We start from the raw sequence: 16,576 nt of genomic DNA on the forward strand, positions 1-16,576 counted from the left end.
TCCTGCGCCATCAATCAAGATATCCTCATGGAGCTTGATATCATCTTTGGTGGGTTTATTCAGTGCTGCCAAGTTTACAGACCATCACGTTTACTCTGTTCTAGGATGACTTTTGAAGATTTTTGCAAGTATTTCACAGACATCATTATGTGCCGACTTATAAACACCTCCCATTTGAGCATTCACAAGACGTGGGAAGAGGTGGTATTGCGGGGGGCTTGGATAAAGCATGATGATCCATTTCAGAATCGGTCAGGTGGCTGCCTTAATAACAAGACCACCTATCTCCAAAACCCACAGGTGAGATCAGCAGGCACTCCAGAGCTGTACTGGGTATTCTGCCGTGTAGTCGCTGTGTACATTCATTACATTACTTATCCTGTTCTGATCCTGAGTTGTATCCTGTATTATACTCCAGAGCTGCACTCACTACACTATTCTGCTGGTGCAGTCACTGTGCACATACATTACTTACCCTGTACCGATTCTAGTTACATCCTGTATTATACTGTAGAGCTGTGCTCACTATTCTGCTGGTGCAGTCACTGTGTACATACATTACTTATCCTGTACTGATCCTGAGTTACATCCTGTATTATGCTCCAGAGCTGCACTCACTATTCTGCTGGTGCAGTCACTGTGTACATACATTACTTATCCTGTACTGATCCTGAGTTACATCCTGTATTATACTCCAGAGCTGCACTCACTATTCTGCTGGTGCAGTCACTGTGCACATACATTACTTACCCTGTACCGATTCTAGTTACATCCTGTATTATACTGTAGAGCTGTGCTCACTATTCTGCTGGTGCAGTCACTGTGTACATACATTACTTATCCTGTACTGATCCTGAGTTACATCCTGTATTATGCTCCAGAGCTGCACTCACTATTCTGCTGGTGCAGTCACTGTGTACATACATTACTTATCCTGTACTGATCCTGAGTTACATCCTGTATTATACTCCAGAGCTGCACTCGCTATTCTGCTGGTGCAGTCACTGTGTACATACATTACATTACTTATCCTGTACTGATCCTGAGTTACATCCTGTATTATACTCCAGAGCTGCACTCACTATTCTGCTGGTGCAGTCACTGTGTACATACATTACATTACTTATCCTGTACTGATCCTGAGTTACCTCCTGTATTATACTCCAGAGCTGCACTCACTATTCTGCTGGTGCAGTCACTGTGTACATACATTACATTACTTATCCTGTTCTGATCCTGAGTTACATCCTGTATTATACTCCAGAGCTGCACTCACTATTCTGCTGGTGGAGTCACTGTGTACATACATTATTTATCCTGTACTGATGCTGAGTTACATTCTGTATTATACTCCAGAGCTGTACTCACTATTCTGCTGGTGCAGTCACTGTGTACATACATTACATTACTTATCCTGTACTGATGCTGAGTTACATCCTGTATTATACTCCAGAGCTGCACTCATTATTCTGCTGGTGCAGTCACTGTATACATACATTACTTATCCTGTACTGATCCTGAGTTACATCCTGTATTATACTCCAGAGCTGCACTCACTATTCTGCTGGTGCAGTCACTGTGTACATACATTACATTACTTATCCTGTACTGATCCTGAGTTACATCCTGTATTATACTCCAGAGCTGCACTCACTATTCTGCTGGTGCAGTCACTGTGTACATACATTACATTACTTATCCTGTACTGATCCTGAGTTACATCCTGTATTATACTCCAGAGCTGCACTCACTATTCTGCTGGTGCAGTCACTGTGTACATACATTACATTACTTATCCTTTATTACAACATTTCCCAGAATACAATTAATCAAATCAAGCTGTGGAGATACTGAATAAGCTCCTGAATTCTGGGAATGTTTGCCTCTGAAGCCTGCAGAATTTTGAGTGCAGCAGAGAAGTGTTATACCTCAGTTAGATGAATAACTATCTGAGAAAGAGCGCTGATACACTGCAACGAGCCCTGCACCTGTTCGATTTGTTTCCATTTTGTTACAGCAAGCAAATATTTAAGTGGAGGGGAATTCAAACACATTCCCAGTATTATTCTCTAAAATGCTGCAGCATCAGTTATATTGTAACTGCTAATCCCTTTCCTCCCTGGGCTGCTGGTACTTGTAGTTCCACGATGGGTTGGCAGTGCCGGTTTGTGATCCTGTGCCTGATCTCTGTATTCTCTCCTTCTCCAGTTTGTGTTTGATGTGAGGAAACCAGAAGATGAGATTCTAATTTGCCTTCAGCAGAAAACCAAACGGACGACCAGGAAGGAGGGGAAAGCGGAGAATCTGGCCATAGGATTCGAAGTTCACCGGGTGAGACAGGGTTAATATTAATCATGGGATATTGGACGCTTGTCGTGTTTTAACCCTTTTTGGACCTCCGCCGTATTTTAAAAATGGCACCTGCTCACAAGTGCCGCAGGCACCGGGTTTCCACTACTTTCAGCAGCAGGCACCTGGGGGTAATATAACATTTAACCTCTCAGGTGTCATGGCCGATTGTGACGGTGGCAGCTGAAGTGGCATTCCCCATGAGCGCTGCACTCCCATGGTCCAAACGGCTTCCCCGTTCCCTGAGATCAGAGAAGCTGTTCATTGGTGTTGGTAGCCTGGAGCCTGCTGGATGTTTACCAAAAGTATATTCCTGTGGAGGCCTGCAGGTGGCAGTGCTCCATGGGAATATATTGGATCTCCTATAGGCTGCATTCTTAAAAGGCTTTTCCAGGATTTTCTAACTGATGACCTATCCTCAGGATTATTGTCAGGAAGGAGGCGCCGCACAGGAACATCCTGACACTGGATAACGTCAGGACGTTAAGCGCTTTGTGGGCACTGTGGCATGCACCTGCTCCGAGTTCTGGGGCCCCCACCACGGCAATGCACGCAGTGAAAATTGGGTGCATTGTCGGGATGTGCTTCCCTAGGATTCAGAAGAGGCACAAACCAATACATGAAGTCCAGAGCTGCGGTGGTGAGTGGGCCTGCAGAGGCTCTAAGCGGGTGCCTCATGGAAGCCGCGCAGCTTAGAAGGAACACTGCCTGTGAGCGCCGCTGAGCACAGCGCCACACATTGTATAGTGGCTGTTCTTGGTATCGCAGCTCAACCCCATTCACTGATGAACATGTCGTCAGCGGCCTAGGAAAAGCTGCGAGAAGCGCCGTGGCAGTGCGAGTGCCGCTGCCTTCTCAAACAGCTGATCGGCAGGGGTCCTGGGTGTCGGACCCCCACCGATCAGATACTGATGACCGGTCTAGAGGATAGGTCATCAGCTTTAATGTCTCAGCAAAGCCCTTTAAATAAATGCAGTCTATGGGAGAATCGATCTATTAATGTTTTTTGTATGTTTTTTAAGTGCTCTTGTAGGACTTAAAAAAGTGAAAATAAAAGTTAAAGTTTAAAAAAAAAATTAAAAAATAAATTCCATATTTAAAATACATAAAAAAAAAGATAATTTTTACTGCCGCGTCCCAAAACGCTCATACTATAAAAAAAATAATTGTTTTCATCCCGTATGGGGGGGAAATAGCCGATTCACAGTTTTTTCTCACTTCATCTACCAAAAAAAAAAAAATAAAAAGTAATCATAAAGTCATACACACCCCAAAATGGTATCAATGAAAAATACAGATCAACCCGCAAAAATTGAGCCCTCTTACAGCTAAACATAACGATAAAAACGTTCTGGGGGTCAAAATATAGTGATGCAAAGAAATTACATTTTTCCAAAGTTTTAGTTTTTTTTTTCAGTGTTATTACACAAGAAAAACGGTATAAATCTGGTATCGCTGTAATCGTACTGTGATTTCGCTCCATGGTAATTGCCTCCATTGTTGCCACAGGTGGAGCTGAACCGCAAATATCGGATGCACACGTTGCAGCCCAAAGTGGCGAGCTCCATCTACATCAACTCTCGCAGCGTTTTTCTCAAGACGGCGTTGAAGGAGGGCCGATATGTCATCATTCCAAGTACCTTTGAATCTGGTTTAACCGGAGATTTCCTTCTCAGAGTGTTCAGTGATGTGCCTTCAAATTGCTGGTAAGTACCTTATGACGGTCACTGCGAGGACAGTCCATGTGACAGTCCCTTCTGCCCCATCGCTCAGCAAAGCTTTGGTCACACAGTTCTGATATCATGGCCCTAACTATTCATTACCAGTTCTCCCTGTATAACACCGCCCTTCCCATGACATCACAAGTCCTCCTCAGATAGCCCTATCGCCTCACTCTGTCATATCCAGGCCTCCCCATATGACCCTGCCGCCCTGTAACTCCATCCCTTGATGACCCAAGTTTCCTTAGATAAAACCCTGCTTCCTCACTGATTTGTCCAGATTACCCTTTTCTTTCTAGTTTCCAGGTAAGAGACCCGTGCTCTTTTGCATATCCAGTAATTACCAGAAAAATGTGCCCGCCCCGCTGTTACACTGTGACGTCACCAGCACTATCTGGAAAACCTCTCTCACTCTGTGACATCACTTGCCCTGCCCAATATTAGCCGCCCCCTGCCCTTATGTTGTCCTGCTCTCACTCTGTGACATCACCAGCCAACTGATAACTCCACCCTCTCTCTCTGTGACATCACCAGCCAACTGTTAACTCCACCCTCTCTCTCTGTGACATCACCAGCCAACTGATAACTCCACCCTCTCTCTCTGTGACATCACCAGCCAACTGATAACTCCACCCTCTCTCTCTGTGACATCGCCAGCCAACTGATAACTACACCCTCTCTCTCTGTGACATCACCAGCCAACTGATAACTCCTCTGTTTCACTCTGTGACATCATTTCCCCCTTGCCACCTTACTCTGTGACATCACCAGCCAACTGATAACTCCTCTGTTTCACTCTGTGACATCATTTCCCCCTTGCCACCTTACTCTGTGACATCACCAGCCAACTGATAACTCCACTCTCTCTCTCTCTGTGACATCACCAGCCCCAACTGATAACTCCACCCTCTCTCTCTGTGACATCACTTGCCTTGCCCTTCTGTAGTCCTGCTCACTCTCTGACATCATCAGCTACCTGGTAACTCCTCCATTTCACTCTGTGACATCATTTCCCCCTTGCCACCTTACTCTGAGACATTGCCAGCACTTCTCACGTGATTCTGCCTGCTCCCTCTGACATTACCACCCAACCCCATATATAATTTCTATTTAATTTCTATATAATTATCTATAATTTGTTTTTGTAAGGGAATGTTAGACCACTAGATGGCAGCAAAACTGCAGCCTCATATTTCATCATTTATTTTTACCAGGTTAAATAAAATGTCAACAATCTGAAAAGAAATAAATCCTTAAAATCTTATTTATTAAGCATGATATAGCATTCTGGTCCCTTTTTTCTGATACAGAGCTCCAAACCACCTGAAATTCTGTCTGCCTGAAGCCACCACTAGGGGGAGCCCACTACCTACTGTAAGTTCATTGTATAAACATGATTCAATAAGCTCCCCCTAGTGGTGACAGCTGGCAGCCAGGATTCTATCGCTGGGTTCTATGTCTATGCAGAGGATTTGAAGCTGTGTATTGGAAAACAGAGCTGCAGCCATTATAAAGATATACTTAGACATTAATTGGCACAAAATGTTGGACAAATTTAGACAAACAAAAAAAAATGACGTTGAGGGAAAGACGTACACTTGAAGTAACTTGACAAAGGCCTTGCTATACCTCTATTCATATTCAAAGTTGCATTCGGAATTGTGTGATGGGTAATATACTCATTAATAAAGTACACAGTAAATTTGGTTAGCATTGTGCCGCCCCCCACCCCCTGTATCAAGGCCTTTTGCTGGGACTCTTCACCCACTCCACAGTGAGAGCAGATAATGAGTCCATCTTCTGAAGGCACAATGGCAAATTAATTACATACATTGTTTTCCTTCCCCTTTAAAATGAGCCATTATTTCAGTTTGGTGCACGGTTCCTGCTGACACAATGCAGAGCCCATCATTCATGTTATCAGAGGTTGCATTGTTCTCCCCATCGTGCCGGCCCTGATGATGTTACTGCAGTGATGGATTCTGTAGGGAAAGGGTCAGTTCTGAGTCATAGGGGGAGCAGACCATGAGAGCATTGTGTGGCTAACGGGAAGTAAACGCTTCATGAATAAATATAAACTGTCTTCAGAAATTAACCCTGTAAAGTATAAGAAGCTTTTATAAATGCTATAATACTGCCCCTATGTACAAGAATATAACTACTATAATACTGCTCCTATGTACAAGAATATAACTGCTATAATACTGCTTATATGTACAAGAATATAACTGCTATAATACTGCTCCTATGTACAAGAATATAACTACTATAATACTGCCCCCTATGTACAAGAATATAGCTACTATAATACTGCTCCTATGTACAAGAATATAACTACTATAATACTGCTCCTATGTAGAAGAATATAACTACTATAATACTGCTCCTATGTACAAGAATATAACTACTATAATACTGCTCCTATGTACAATAATATAACTACTATAATACTGCTCCTATGTACAAGAATATAACTACTATAATACTGCTCCTATGTACAAGAATATAACTGCTATAATACTGCCTCATATGTACAAGAATAGCACTACTATAATACTGCTCCTATGTCCAAGAATATAACTACTATAATACTGCTCCTATGTACAAGAATATAACTACTATAATACTGCTCCTATGTACAAGAATATAACTACTATAATACTGCTCCTATGTACAAGAATATAACTACTATAATACTGCCTCCTATGTACAAGAATATACCTACTATAATACTGCTCCTATGTACAAGAATATAACTACTATAATACTGCCTCCTATGTACAAGAATATAACTACTATAATACTGCTCCTATGTACAAGAATATAACTGCTATAATACTGCCCCCTATGTACAAGAATATAACTACTATAATACTGCTCCTATGTACAAGAATATAACTACTATAATACTGCCTCCTATGTACAAGAATATAACTACTATAATACTGCCCCCTATGTACAAGAATATAACTACTATAATACTGCTCCTATGTACAAGAATATAACTACTATAATACTGCCTCCTATGTACAAGAATATAACTACTATAATACTGCTCCTATGTACAAGAATATAACTACTATAATACTGCTCCTATGTACAAGAATATAACTACTATAATACTGCTCCTGTGTACAAGAATATAACTATTATAATACTGCCTCCTATCTACAAGAATATAACTACTATAATACTGCCTCCTATCTACAAGAATATAACTACTATAATACTGCCTCCTATGTACAAGAATATAACTACTATAATACTGCTCCTATGTACAAGAATATAACTATTATAATACTGCCTCCTATCTACAAGAATATAACTACTATAATACTGCCTCCTATCTACAAGAATATAACTACTATAATACTGCTCCTATCTACAAGAATATAACTACTATAATACTGCTCCTGTGTACAATAATATAACTACTATAATACTGCTCCTATGTACAAGAATATAACTACTATAATACTGCTCCTATGTACAAGAATATAACTACTATAATACTGCTCCTATGTACAAGAATATAACTACTATAATACTGCCTCCTATGTACAAGAATATAACTACTATAATACTGCCTCCTATGTACAAGAATATAACTACTATAATACTGCTCCTATGTACAAGAATATAACTACTATAATACTGCTCCTATGTACAAGAATATAACTACTATAATACTGCTCCTATGTACAAGAATATTACTACTATAATACTGCTCCTCTGTACATGAACACACAGTAACCTTACAATTATTCCTTCGCACAGTGAGCTGACTGTGGATGAGCCTCGGAAGACCTGCTGGTCCGGGATGTGTGGGTTCCCTCAGGTGGTCTCTCAGGTACATGTGGTCAGCGCTGCAGGACTTAAGCAGCAGGACTCTGAAGGAGGTAACTGGTCCAGGATTATTTGGGGTGAGGGGGGGGGGGCAGCGGACCTGTGTAAAGCCGTCCATCACTACATCCCCTCCCCACTTAACTAAATCTATTTGTTGATGGTGTAGAGGTCTTTCGTCCGCCCTGCAGTATATAGCAGGCATTGGTCAGGCTTGTGTCTCACTGCCGACCTACATTCTGGCACCAGTGCATGCTGGGTAGTAGGAATCTAGAAATGTACTTTATTGTTTGGGGGGGCTCAAGCACCTCGGAGCACCAGAGCGCTTCACTTATTGCCACTCCCCTTCATTGACAGCGCCAGGCAAGCTGCATGTAATGTCGCGCCTTTGCTGTAGATTACGTTTTTCACACGTGCGCAGTATATCAGCCTCTGCATTCCCAGCCGCACAGATGACATCATCCTCCAACTGAACGAAGTCAAGCATCTCCTTTTTCCAAGTAGAGGACGATGTCATCGGCGCATGCGCAGTAATCATCTGCACTGCCTACAGCGTGATCTAGAGCACAGGCGCTGAGCATTTATGTCTATGTGGGAATCGGTAGAGAGAGCGTTCGGTCAACATTCACCTCACTAACATCACTTTAGCCGCCTCCTCAAATACTCTGTGCTGCTGTTTCCTCCACTCTCTCTAACTCCGGAGTTCCTACTAGTCTCTGTGACATGCAGTTCTTACTGACACAAGGATCATGTCTCCTAACATGAGCTCTCACCTCTCCTGAAACACTCTGTGCTTTCCTGTTCTCGCTTAACCTTATCACTTCAGATGCCTTCTGAAATACTCTGTGCTGCTGTAATTCCTAGCAGTTCTTTCTTAAAGGGGTTTTCCCGTTGTTAGACATTATCCCATATCCACATGATAGGGGGTAACTATTCAATCAGTGGGGGTCCTACCACTGGGACCCTAACCGAGAATTGGGGCCCTGTATCCCCTGCAGCCCCCCTAAAATGAACAGAGCCGACATTCATTTCTGCGGGAATTCCGGACATAGCTGAGTACAGCGTGTCCGGAATTCCAATAGAAATTAATGGAGTGTCCACATGCGTGCCCGACCGTTCATTTCAGGGGAAGGGGGGGGCGCAGGGGGTACAGAGCCCCCATTCTCATGATCAGTGGGGGTCCTAGCAGAATGACCCCCACTAATCTAATAATTATCCCTACAACTGGAATACCCCTTTAACTGACAAACATAAGTGGATGAGTCACTGCCCCTTTTCCACAAGATGACCTCTCCTGAAATACTCTGTGCCGCTGTGGGCCCTGCTTCTCCCACCATTCTGCTTTCAGTCTGTGAACTCCCGCTTGTCCAGTAGATTCCCTGCCTTACTATTATCACACGAGTGGACCGGTCACGGCTCCCCGCGAGGCCAGCATACTCCTCTCCTGTAATACTCTGTGCTGCTGTTTCCGTTCACCACCTCACGACATATAAGAATCGGGCGATGTGATTTTTGTCTCTTCTCAGGCGCTGACCCGTATGTCATCATTAGCTGTGAAGGGAGTAAAGTCCAGTCACCGGTGGTAAAGGACACGCTCACCCCTCAATTCGACGTCAAGGGCTTGTTCTACCGAAAGAAGCCGGGCCAGCCGATCATCATCCAGGTGCGTGTCAGTACGAGCAGAATCGGGTTCTATTCCCTTCATCATAGTGGACACATTTGAATCTTCGTGTTGCAGATGTATGGTTACATGGCGCACAGGGGCCCCCTAGTGATAGAATTGTGTGATTACATCATGTCGACAATTATTTGTGTAAGTGTCTCTGCGTTAAGGAAAAGTTCTACAGCTTTCTAATAAGCCTCATCATGTTTTAGTTCCTCACCAGTTTCAAGGTCTCTGCTTGCTGTCGGTAATTTAAAAACTCATTCAGAGGCAGTAAACCAGTACACAGCAAGTACTGCTCTCAACTGAGAAGTGGATACAGTTGTATCAAATGCTGTGTGATCTCAAAACATCGGCAGGTGCACCAATCTATCTGCTGGTTTGCTACAATGTATCAGTCTGGAGTCCGTTCATCTCACAGAGCATTGTCTGGATTGGATACAACTGTATCCACTTCTCAGCTGAGAGCAGGACAGCTATGTACAGCTTCACTGCCTCTGAATGGAAACAAGAGTGTTCTCATTCACTGACAGCAAGCAGGGATCCATCACTCTCTATGCAGCGACGTTCTACTGACCTGGTGCTATACACAGCGTCCAAGCAGAGCTGCAGTATAAAGCAAAAGGGAGGAGTATGAGGTAGATTTAAAGGGATTGTCCAGGACTAGAAAAACATGGCCGCTGTATTCCAAAAACAGCACCACCCCTGTTCACAGGCTGCGTCTGGTATTGCAGCTTGCATTGAAGTAAACAGGGCTGAGCTGTAATACCACACCCAACCTGTGGACTGGGGTGGTGCTGTATTTGGAAGAGAGCAGCCATCTTTTTCTGGTCCTGGAGAACTCCAATAGACATGGCAGTCACCGATCGTAGACCCCTGCCGCCCACTGCCTGTACGTGCCATGCCTCGCTGCACTGCATTGTGAGCAGTGTTGTGTACACACTGTAAAATTACTACAGCAGGGATCAGCAACCTCCGGCACTCCAGCTGTGGTGAGACCATGACTCCCAGCATGCTCAATTGCTTGTCTGTTCTCAGAACTCCCATAGAAGTAAATGGACCATGCTGGGAGTTGTAGTTTCACAACAGCTGGAGTACCGGAGGTTGCTGATCCCGGTTCTAGAAGCTGTAGAGTATGTGGAATTGACTGATTATTCCCCCTAGAATTTATCAAAAATTATTGAGACCCTTCCTTAACAGCTGAGGACTCTGATGTATTGCATTAGGGGGATGTGGATTATTATTTTTTTTAGGCCATTTTGCAGTGGTGCATTGTGGGGGATGTAGTGGTCATACCAGTCAGTCCCTAGCATGCTCTACAGACACTGAACAAGCAGAAGCAAGATCATTCAACCTGAGAGCGAACTGCAAACCAGCACAAATTTGTAAGCTTCGGCTGTGACAAGAGTATAAAACATGAAAAAAAATGTAAAAAAAATGTTGTTGTTTTTTAATTTCCTCAGGTTTGGAACCACAATGTGATTAAAGATGAATTCATGGGTCAGGTGGTCCTGACGGGTGAGGCCAACAATCAGCAGACCCAGCACAGCGTGCCGCTCCAGGACAAGGGGAACAAGAGCAACCCGCAGGTGTCCGGCTCCCTCCAGCTGGTTCTGTTCTCCAGCAACAGCCTGACCGGCATCTAAGCGTCTACCGCCATATCTACCAGAACAGCGACCAAACAGGCGGGCGTCTCGACGGCCCGCCACCCATTGTGGCCTGTATTTACTATCCGCATCTATTCCAGCGCGGTGGCAGATTGTGCCGCGCGCTGCATGCAGCATGTGACACAGTGTGAGTTTTATAGCCAAAAATAAGATGACGACAGGGACCGTCCAGGAGTGGCGGCATTAGGAATAGAATTCCAGTGTCATTTCACTGTGTCCTACGTTTCATACATACTTATATACATATATTCTAGTATGATAAGCGGCGCCATTCCAGGCTGTTTATAGACATTGATATTCTCATATAGCCAAAACGGGGGACAGATGTGCCATGGTTCTGTAAAGACGCCCCGCGGGGTGTGTGGCCTCCGATGGTCATGTGACTGAAGGAAAGGATCGTCCGGCTTATAGATACCAGTATAGGAAAGAGCTGAAGATCCGATTCATTTGCTGCAGCCATGTGTCCGCAAGGGGAGTTTCTGGTTCCACATAAGTATCGTTTTCTCAATATCTCTGATTGCTGTCAGTGAATAGGAATGTTCTTTTCTACATTCGGAGGCTGAAAACCAGTGCATAGCTAATGCACCTCTCAGCTGAGGGTTTGCTACAGTTGCGCCCAGCCTAGACAGTCCTCTGCCAGTCTGTATTTTTTTTTTAACCTGTACTGATACATTGTTACAAAAGATGCGTTTAACTCACGGAGGATTGTCTCAACCGGATGCAATGGTAACAAACCCTCAGCTGTGCAAAGTATTGGGTCTATTCAGGTTATTTTAAGAAATAATTTATTATTCACTGACTACAAGCAGAGATCTTGAAAATGGCAAGGAATTAATTCACAAAGGAGAGAGTTTATTAAGATTATGACCGCTGGAATCCGAAAACGCCCTTCAGACATGGCCGATCCCTTCCAGGCGTCTCTTCTTTTTTTTCCAGACTCGAATGTGGGGGGAGGAGCATCCGTGAATGTCAGTTATATAATGAACCCCTATCAGTATATATGAAAGGAGCGTGTCTCTGCGCGTACACCAGACCTTCTATAAGTCAATAATCGTCTGAATCTGGCTGTCATTGGCCCGAGGTGACAACCGTGCGTTCAAATGGTAGCCATGTTACCGTTCTCAGCCAACCAGAGCTCAGCTTGTATATCAGGTAAAAAATTAAAGCTGAGCTCTGATTGGTTGCCATGGGCAACATGTCCTCTGTTACTCTGAGGCAGGTCTGTCTGGTATGTGTAGGCCTCAGTTACCGGCAAAGGCGTTTCCATGGCAACTGGGCAGTAAATGATTTACTCTGTGTGCCTCTTGAGGACAATGAAGCCATAACAGGCCACGTCTGTGGGGTCATTCCGTACACAGTGTCCTACATGTCAAATTACTTTCTTTTTTACTGTTTTTTAATTATTGGTTAATATTTTTGAAATCTTGTTGGGGGGGGGGGGGATTTATCAAAACTGGTGTAAAGTAGAACTATCTTAGTTGCCCATAGCAACCAATCAGATTCCAGCTTTTATTTTCCAAAGGACCCCTGAAAAATGCAAGGTGGAATCTGATTGGTTGCTAGGGGCAACTAAGACAGTTTGCCATTACACCAGTTTTGAAAAAATCTCCCCTAGGCTCTCGAAAAAAAAATAAAAGCGTTATGTTACCCATAGCAACAAATCAGAGGCGTACCTACACGCTGGAATCTGATTGGTCGTCATCTGTGCTGTTACCAGGACTGTATTTGACCTGTGGTTGCTATGGGCAACGCTATGGATTCTCATTCAGATGAGATTTCTGAAATGTCACCTCGTGTCTTAAGATTCTGATCATCTGTGAGATGTGATTTACACTTTGCATTCATTTCACATTTTTATCTCTTTTTTTGGTGATTTTAGGGTTTACCATGACTTTCTATTTTTTTTTTATTCCTGTTGGATTTTTTTTTATATTTTTTGTATGTTTACAGCACTTTATAATCCTTCTAATGTGTACATGGGAAATCTTTATATTAAACACGTCTCTCCCACCGTTTAGCGAGTCGCCTTGTATCGATGCTTAAAAAGAGATTGTCATGTCTGGGAAAGCTGGGCGTGGCCTCCATAACAGGGTCCTAAAACCGCAGTCCATCCTATTCCACGTGGAGCAGATCTGACCAGTACTGCAATGACACCTCCTCCCCTCTTGGAGCGCTAGTTTGCCGTTCACAGCACTGGGGAAGTTCAATGCTGCCCTAAATAATAAAATAAAGGTGGAAACTGATATCCAGACTTTCTGCTATTAATATGGCTGCTCGAATTCTGAAAATCTGATTTATTATATACAGTGACTTGAAAAAGTATTCATACCCCTTGAACTTTTCCACATTTTTCACGTTACACCCACAAACTTAAATGTACTTTATTGGGATTTTATATGATAGATAGACGAACACAAAGCAGCAAGTATGTGTAAAGTGGAAAGAAAATGATACATGGTTTTCAATTTTTTTTTATAAAAATCTGTAAGGTGTGGTTTGCATTTGTATTCATCCCCCCTGAGTCAATACTTTTTGGACCTCCTTTCGCTGTAATTACAGCTACACTTCTTTTGGGGTAGGTCTCTACCAGCTTTGCACATCTAGAGGAGGACATTTTAGGCCATTCTTTTCAGATTGGATGGAGAGCGTCTGTGAAGAGCAATTTTCAGGTCTTGACACAGATTTAGGTCTGGACTGTGACTGGGCCAGTCTAACACATGAATAGGCTTTGATCTAAACCATTCCATTGTAGCTCTGAATGGATGTTGAGGGTCATTGTCCTGCTGGAAGGTGAACCTCCACCCCAGCCTCAAGTCTTTTGCAGCCTCTACCAGGTTTTCCTCCAGGATTGCCCTGTATTTAGCTCCATCCATCTTCCAATCTGACCAGCTTCCCTGTCCCTGCTGAAGAAAAGCATCCCCGCAGCATGATGTTACAATGGGGATGGTGTGTTCAGGGGGATGTGCAGTGCAAATTTTCCGCCACGCGTTTTGCATTTAGGCCAAAAAGTTCAACTTTGGTCTCATCTGACCAGAGCACCTTCTCCCTGATGTTTTTTTATAATTGTATGTTTATTATGGTATATAAAACAAAAAACGTGAATACATTCTTAGGCCTCATGCACACGACAGTTTTTTTTCACGGTCCGCAAAAACGGGGTCCGTGGGTCCGTGACCGTTTTTTCGTCCGTGGGTCTTCCTTGATTTTTGGAGGATCCACGGACATGAAAAAAAAGTCGTTTTGGTGTCCGCCTGGCCGTGCGGAGCCAAACGGATCCGTCCTGAATTACAATGCAAGTCAATGGGGACGGATCCGTTTGATGTTGACACAATATGGTGCCATTTCAAACGGATCCGTCCCCATTGACTTTCAATGTAAAGTCTGGAGTTCTTTTATACCATCGGATTGGAGTTTTCTCCAATCCGATGGTATATTTTAACTTGAAGCGTCCCCATCACCATGGGAACGCCTCTATGTTAGAATATACTGTCGGATATGAGCTACTTCGTGAACCTCAGATCCGACAGTATATTCTAACACAGAGGCGTTCCCATGGTGATGGGGACGCTTCAGGTTAGAATACACTACAAACTTTGTACAAGACTGCCCCCTGCTGCCTGGCAGCACCCGATCTCTTACTGGGGGATATGATAGCACAATTAACCCCTTTAGGTGCGGCACCTAAAGGGGTTAATTGTACTATCATATTCCCCTGTAGGAGATCAGGGCTGCCAGGCAGCAGGGGGCAGCCCCCCCCCCTCCCCAGTTTGAATATCGTTGGTGGCACAGTGTGCCAACCACCATCGGCCCCCCCTCCCTCCCTCTATTGTATTAAATCGTTGGTGGCACAGTGTGCCAACCACCATCGGCCCCCCTCCCTCCCTCTATTGTATTAAATCGTTGGTGGCACAGTGTGCCAACCACCATCGCCCCCCCCTCCCTCTATAGCAGTAACATTGGTGGCAGTGTGCGGTCTCAACAGTAGAAGATTCATACTTACCGGCTTGCTGCTGCGATGTCTGTGTCCGGCCGGGAGCTCCTCCTACTGGTAAGTGAAAGGTCTGTGCGGCGCATTGCTAAAGAACTGTCACTTACCAGTAGGAGGAGCTCCCGGCCGTTCACAGACATCGCAGCAGCAAGCAGGTAAGTATGAATCTTCTACTGTTGAGACCGCACACTGCCACCAATGTTACTGCTATAGAGGGAGGGGGGGGGGGCGGGGGGGGCGATGGTGGTTGGCACACTGTGCCACCAACGATTTAATACAATAGAGGGAGGGAGGGGGGCCGATGGTGGTTGGCACACTGTGCCACCAACGATTTAATACAATAGAGGGAGGGAGGGGGGGGGCGATGGTGGTTGGCACACTGTGCCACCAACGATATTCAAACTGGGGAGGGGGGGGGGTCTGCCCCCTGCTGCCTGGCAGCCCTGATCTCTTACAGGGGAATATGATAGTACAATTAACCCCTTTAGGTGCCACACCTGAAGGGGTTAATTGTGCTATCATATCCCCCTGTAAGAGATCGGGTGCTGCCAGGCAGCAGGGGGCAGTCTTGTACAAAGTTTGCAGTGTATTCTAACTAGAAGCGTCCCCATCACCATGGGAACGCTTCTGTGTTAGAATATACTGTCGGAAATGAGTTTTCACGAAGTGAAAACTTAGATCAGAAAAAGCTTTTATGCAGACGGATCTTCGGATCCGTCTGTATGAAAGCAACCTACGGCCACGGATCACGGACACTGATGCCAATCTTGTGTGCATCCGTGTTCTTTCACGGACCCATTGACTTGAATGGGTCCGTGAACCGTTGTCCGTCAAAAAAATAGGACAGGTCATATTTTTTGGACGGACAATATACACGGATCACGGCCTCGGCTGCAAAACGGTGCATTTTCCGATTTTTCCACGGACCCATTGAAAGTCAATGGGTCCGCGAATAAAAACGGAAAACGGCACAACGGCCACGGATGCACACAACGGTCGTGTGCATGAGGCCTTACAATGTCATAGTGCACAGAGGTTCCAAGTAGGAGCAATACACAAAACACATCACATACATATTGGATGTAACACTTGACAATATTCAGTGACGGAGCATTAAAGACCAGACAAAAATAAAGCGTTGGATTGATCCAACTGAGATTGTGTCCATCACTAACCAGTCTAAGAAAAAGAAGAAAACAAAAACTGCTGTGCAAAATATCTTAAACAAATAGCCAACAGACAAGACAAACGACACGAACAAAGACAGAGAGGGAAGAGAGGGGGGAGGGTGAGAGGAACCAAACCCTTCACCATGATTCCTCAAGGTTGCCTATTAGCCCAATAA

At 44.3% G+C, this 16,576-nt stretch overlaps 1 protein-coding gene across 1 annotated transcript in view; it reads left to right on the forward strand.

Annotated features, from left to right (window-relative positions):
- The window catches only part of CAPN5 (calpain 5), a 77,420-nt gene extending 64,736 nt beyond the window's left edge, over positions 1–12,684 (forward strand). Inside the window, exons 8-13 of the mRNA XM_044286098.1 lie at positions 105–300; positions 2,209–2,331; positions 3,859–4,055; positions 7,848–7,969; positions 9,440–9,576; positions 11,040–12,684. Of these exons, the coding sequence (XP_044142033.1) occupies positions 105–300; positions 2,209–2,331; positions 3,859–4,055; positions 7,848–7,969; positions 9,440–9,576; positions 11,040–11,222 (958 nt within the window). The 3' untranslated portion in view covers positions 11,223–12,684. The remainder of the gene's footprint in view (positions 1–104; positions 301–2,208; positions 2,332–3,858; positions 4,056–7,847; positions 7,970–9,439; positions 9,577–11,039) is intronic.
- The last annotated feature ends 3,892 nt before the right edge of the window (positions 12,685–16,576 follow it).

Source organism: Bufo gargarizans, chromosome 3 (genome assembly GCF_014858855.1).
Source record: "Bufo gargarizans isolate SCDJY-AF-19 chromosome 3, ASM1485885v1, whole genome shotgun sequence".
In the NCBI taxonomy this organism is placed as follows: Eukaryota; Metazoa; Chordata; class Amphibia; order Anura; family Bufonidae; genus Bufo; species Bufo gargarizans.